A 6,239-nucleotide genomic window follows, 5' to 3' on the forward strand; every position below is an offset into this window, starting at 1 on the left:
GGCTGTAGTGCCTGCTCGTCCTCCAATCAGGGCGCTGGTTGGTAGCTGCCTGAGCCTGACGCCACTTTGGCGGGAGAAACAAGCGTGTGAGTTGAGTAGGCGGGGGCGTTTGCCCGGTGGAAACTATGACTTTCTTCTGACTGGGGCGCCTTGTATAGAAGCTGGTCTGTGTCATCACATTATTTTAACAACCCCGGCCTTCAACCTCCCTGATTTATGACCGAATTTCGGCGAACTAAGGAATACTCCAGTTTCCTCTTCAAAGAGCAACAAACTACAGAGTTTTATCGCAAATGGGAAATATTGAAAAGCGCATCGTAAATTCCTGGCAGAAACAGCAGTACATTGACTTCCTTCTAATTGTATGCTCCCAAAGAAATTATGAGTGTGCCCTCACACCCATTTTAATTAGTACTTTTGGTGACTAGACTGCTATTAATCTGACTAAGAAATGAATGAAAAGAACAAGCACTGTAGATCTTTTAAGAGCATGCACATTTTAGTTAGGTTTACTACTCAACTGTTAAAAGCATTTTATAAAGCTTCCTTTTTTATTTTATTGTAGAGATGGCTTCCAAAACTAAGGAGTTGCTAGGAATCTCATTTCAGAAAACTCACTCTCAGGCTCAAATACAGGTCTACATATTATATTCTCTCATCGCAGATACTTGTAATGTTTTTGCTTCACTTAAACCAGTAGAATCTTTTAGTTCAGTCTCACCTTAGAGCTGTTTTCTCCCAGCAAGAACTGATGAATTTGGTGAGTCACAACTGTAAAAGGTAGGAAAACTGGCACACACAGATAAACATATGGCAGAAAGCTCTAAACTGTCTACCAATTAGCCATTCCAGTGGCCCCTCTGGAAGAGTACTCACAAAACAGGTGGGTTTTTTTGTTTGTTTGTTTTTCAATTACCAGAGGCCTTTAGCTCTCCCCGGCAACCAAGAGACAGAGAGAGAAAACACCCCTTGCTAGGATGTGGTCATGCCACAATCCCTTCTCCATTTCTCCACTCAGTGAGGATTTGAGGGACACATGTGCAAGCCTCCAGGTGGTTTTTTAAGCTCCCAGGCTGGGACTGGCACTACAGTTGGCTTTATGAGATCCATCTCCTTTAACCATTAAATCATAGAGGCTAGCCTGAAAAGGATTTTTTTAATTTCTGAAAAGATGAACAAATAAAAATTATTCAGAAGTTAAAAATGTATTACACATAGGCATATTACTTATCAAAGAAATTTATTTGCTTGTAAGTAAACAGGTTCTTTTGTAATGTTCCAGGAAAAAAAAAATCCCACAGATTTTGTCTACTTTCAAAAAAATGAGAAACCTCAAAATATTTACAGAACGGCCATACACACAGAAAATCAAATTTGAAAGATCTTCTTTCATAGAAAAGACCCTCCCCAACTGCTCTTGATGTACATTTTTAAACTGAAAATTTAAAACTCAGCTCTCATGGCTGAACATTTCCCAACCTAGTTTCTGAGATGTTAAATACTTCCTGCCCCTCCAAAAACTAACTGAAGGGCAGAAATAAATGGGTAGGGGCAATAGAAAGGGGACAAAAATAAAAGGAGATCCCCTAAGGATTATGAATAGTGTTTCCTATACTGACATCTGCTTTAAGTGACTCAACTGTGGATACTGTATGACTCACTGACTCCCTGCAAGGGTTTCTTCTGAGAATTCATGATATTGCTGCACTAAATTATCAGACCTAGGCCTGAAGAAGGAAAAGCCTTTAAACAGTCACCCACTTCAAGCCTGGTTTTGGCAATTACATCCTATTTTGCATGCCCCTTCAATACTTTAATTAAGACACATTGATTTTGAACCTGAAATCTTCATGTACATCAGAGCAGGTTTTGATCAAGAACCCCTAACATGAAGCCAAAAGACAGAGGAAGAATCAGGTCAAATTGAGAATACATAAGACACCAGCAGCAGAAGATAGGCAGAAGTTGACTTCATGTCCTTGCGGTCTTTTGAAACAGGAGAATGAGTACACCTAGACAGGAGGGAGGTGTCCCAGGCTTGGTTTATTCTGTCTCTTCTCCTCCACCCTGTGGAGAAATGCAGTGCTCCCTGGTTCTCAGGCAGGGTGAAGCAGTTTAGCCCCGGCTCCCTGTTAAGCAAGTTCAGATGCTTGGTCAGTGTGTGGGGTGTGCCCATCGACAATTCAGGGGCTTATCCTTCATCCAGATCCTAACTCGGGATTCTTTGATCTGGGATGAAGACAGAAAGAGAGAAAAAGCTTCCCAGTTTACTCATTTTGGTACTTGTTGGCTCTGTTTGGGGTAGCTAAGCCCCTGATACTATTTAGTACATTACCCATCCAGATATTCCCCACCCAGAGCAAACTTTAAAACCAAGTAACATTTATTTTCCTGAAGAAAACAATGGGATAGGATTCAAAACTAGGTGATAAACTTGTGAGAAATCCAACCTGGTCGTATGCCTGAGAGGCTGCTACTGTATCTATCAGCATCACAAGATAAAGGACTCTGGTATCACCTTGCCCGTGTCCTCCTTAGTGTCACCCAAGACATTTGACTCTGATATGGTAACTGATAACTTTTCTTGCTCCACTTTGCAATGTTTTGTTTCCTACTTCTTATAACATTGGGACACAAAAGTGGCAGAGTCGTTGAGAGCTGATGACCAGAAAAGGGAGAACACTAGAGGAAATGAGAGACAGTCAGGAAAGAAAGCCAAAGCCGATTTTCCAACTCTATGCTAATTTCAACCAGCAGAAAGAGCTGCATATAGAAATCTATATCTGATGAAGTCACTCCACTATGACACACGAACATATATGAATCACCTGGCTTTTTTTTTTTTTAAATCCAGAAGAGTTGTGCTGGGGACCATGCTCCGTCCCGCTGATACAAATCCTGAATGGAATCATCAGGAATGGCACAGTGCAGGTGTCAAAATCAAAGTAAGGCCGCAGAATTTTGAGAGGACCCTCCAAATACTGAGAACTTCTGTTGCACTCAAAATGGTCTCCTGGATGTCTATATTTATGAGAAGGCTTCGTATTGATGTCCCGCAGAATCCAGACTCAGACCTATTATCTCCAAAAAGGTCCAATTGTGTTGCTACATAGTAGCAAGGGTTTATCTTCATGCTCACCTAGCATTTCAGGCCCCCATTATTTCAAGTGAGCTTGAAATTGTTTTAAGTGAACTATGGCTGCATATTTTTTACTGTTTTATCTCAGGGAGCATACAGTGGAGTGATTAAAGTCTGGACTCCTTCTCCTTGTAATGAAGAAAAACAAAGAGCCCAGCTTTTAGGAATGGCATCAGTTCTCCTGCAAACAAAATGCTGGGATGCAGACTTTTGGCACATTGTGGAAATAGGAGAACTACTAATTCTGTAATGGTTTTCATGCCACTGGTCAGGAAAGCTGTCCCACATTAAACCTTATTACATCCAGAAACATGTTTACATTCCAAAAAGCCACCCCAGCTTTTTTTTTTTTTTAAAGGAAAAATATTACAAATCAGTACCTCCACAGGGAGGTTGCTCCTAATAGTCCTTTGATGTATGAACCCAATAATGAAAAACATTCTAAAATAAAAATAATTGTTTTGGTTTTTCTATTTAACTCCAAAGGAGGGTTAATACTCCTGGGCTTGATGTTTAAGAGTCTCAGCACAAGCTGTAAGCTCCTAACCACAAAATAAGCCTTGCTCTTCTACCTTCTATCATTCTGAGCCCTAAACCTCATAGGTTTAAAAAGAAATACTGTATAAAAACAAACAGATAAAAGGGTTAAAATATTACAAATAAATAGCTAAAATAATCTTACCTCCCCCATCACTCCTAAGAAACAGACACCAAACATTACTTAAGTGTCCAAAATAACCAAAGTCCTTCATTTGCCCATGCTTCAAATGGACAACTACCCAAAAGTGAACAACCTTTATGCAAATGCATCAAGGAATGTATTGCTTTTTCATTTTCTGCCCAGCCCTTTCAAATTACATGCACTAAAATGAATTTAAAACAGGGCCTAAAAATGGAAAAAGGGAGAAAAAATATACATGAATATTTCCCACAAAATTGTTTCCCACCCTTCCATCTCCCTGTGCCCCTACCACCCACCCCTTCCCTTTGTTAAGTTTAACATTTCTTTCTAGCAAAAGAACAACGAATTCTTGGTAACCATAATTAAACCCTCTGGTTTCTTTAGTAGGGTCTGGATATGCCTTTCTAAACTCACTCAACTTGGTGTCAAAGACATGCCACTTAAGATTCTTATGCACAAATCAGACCTATGTCTCACCCCTTCTGGCAGTTTGCCTATAAACTCATTTTTCCTCTGGTCATGTTTGTTTTAAAAAATAAGGTCCCTAATTGCCAATCAGGGCCACATCCATGAGATCATCATCTTCCTCCCCAATCATAAAGTCAGGACTGAGCCTTGAGGGCCTATCAGCAGATAAGATTGTGTTACTTGTCATAGACAAAGACTGATCAGAAGAGATGGGTGACTTAGACCAACTCTCTGGTTTAATGCTATGTGATTTTTTCTTGTCTCGGTCTTTGTCCCGTTCCCGGTCCCGATCTTTGTCTTTTACTTTCTTCTTTTCCTTTTTGTGCTTCTTATGCTTCTCTGTGCTGTATTCTGGAAGTGGTCGGATACCATCATCAGAGCTGGGACTGTTCTGATAAGATTTCTCTGCTATAGAGGAGCCTGACTCACTTTCACTGTCCAGATTCTGGGGGGTATATGCTGGTGACTTACTATGGCTGGGAGAGCCTCGCTCATGCTTTGGAGTAGAACCACTGATAAGTGGAGAACCATAGTTTTTGGAGGAGGTTATCTGAGGCCTGAGCCCTTCTCCACTACTTTCCCCAGGTTTCTGCAAAGTCACTTTGGCTTTAATGCTGGGGGAGCCTCCATCATGCTTGCTGATGATAATTTTTGCCACCCCAGTGCTTCCTACATTTTTTGACTCTGAGGTCTTCTTAGAAGAATCTACTGAGCCCCCCGAAGTGGAAACCTTTGATTTGTCTTTATCACTTTTCTCACGCTTGCCCTGGAACTCTGCTCCTGACATGTTATGTTTGGAGGACATGGGATGGCTAGAATTTGTGCTCACCCCCATCTGGCCATCCATTGGGTCTTCACCCCCAGGGCCACTGGTGACAACACCATGCTTCAGTTTATCTATGACAGCTGTCAAGGACGGCTTTTTATTTCTGCTGGGAGATTTCCCTTTGGAACTCCCATGCTGGTTCTGAGAGGATGACATGGAAGAGCCACTTGAGGAAAAGGAGGAAGAAGATGCTGTACAAGAATTAGATGATGGAGGATTTTTCTGAGACAATGAGCCTGAGGATCCTAACCCTGAAGATGATTTCATGCCAGAGTTTGAACTAGTTCCAGGCATATGAGAACCACCAGAGCCTGAACTGATAGGGGACTTGGCTTTAGATGGGGGAGTCCCAGGAACAGGCTTCATTGGAGAGGCAAGTTTGTCAGAGCTTGTAGTTGGCCTTGAATGAGAGGGGGATATGTTTGGTTTACTTAAAGAAGGGTTCATAAGAGATGATGGCTTCCCTTGAGGTTTCATCTTCGTACTGCTGGAGCCACTACTCAGTCCATGCTTAGTAATGGGAGAGGAGCCTGGCTTCCCCCCAGACTGGGATGAATTTTTGGACTGGCTGGATCCAGAGGACCCTTGGCTAGAATACATACTGCTACTTAATTTGGAACTTGAAGAACCCTCTGATTTGCTGCTTTTCACCTTGCTTGAGGTGGAAGCAGAAGACGAGGAAGAGGAGGAGGAAGAATGGCTATGGTGGCTTTTGCTTACTGAGGAAGACATGGAACCACTGCTGGTATACTGACTGTGAGAGGACGGCTTGCCCACCATCACTGTTCCCTTAGGAATCTGAATAGTGATTTTTGGAATGGGAGGTGTGGCAACACCTGGGGGAGTCTGAGATCTTCCTGAACTGCCTGGAGATTTAGATCCACCTGTACTGGTAGGGGGGGTGAAAGGTCGGTTAGAAGAACTATGAGATGGAGATTTTCCCTCAGTGTCTGCTTTCTTCCGCTTTGGAGGCTTATCTTTGCTTTTCCCATCATTAGAAGGGGTCCGACTGCGCTTCCCTGGTTTGCTGTCCATTCCCGACCCTGACAAACTACTATTACTGGTGCCATTGCCTTCCTTAACCCTCTTTTGAGTCTTTTCTTTCCCTAAGTCCCCAGTGGTCC

The 6,239-nt window shown here is 42.2% G+C and overlaps 1 protein-coding gene across 6 annotated transcripts in view; it reads right to left on the minus strand.

The window, feature by feature from the left end:
* Positions 1-1,986: 1,986 nt before the first annotated feature.
* MED1 (mediator complex subunit 1) overlaps positions 1,987-6,239 on the minus strand; it is a 61,751-nt gene continuing 57,498 nt past the window's right edge. For 3 of the 6 annotated variants that reach the window (XM_027774753.1, XM_027774752.1, XM_027774754.1), the window contains one exon: positions 2,741-6,221. In XM_027774753.1, coding sequence (XP_027630554.1) covers positions 4,366-6,221 — 1,856 coding nt within the window. In that variant the 3' untranslated portion in view covers positions 2,741-4,365. Of the gene's footprint in view, positions 2,230-2,740; positions 6,222-6,239 lie in introns of those variants that run through there. The other 3 variants (XR_003550606.1, XR_003550607.1, XM_006155887.3) reach the window with 3 other exon arrangements.

This window comes from Tupaia chinensis, unplaced genomic scaffold (genome assembly GCF_000334495.1).
Source record: "Tupaia chinensis unplaced genomic scaffold, TupChi_1.0 Scaffold000477_1, whole genome shotgun sequence".
Taxonomy (NCBI): domain Eukaryota; kingdom Metazoa; phylum Chordata; class Mammalia; order Scandentia; family Tupaiidae; genus Tupaia; species Tupaia belangeri.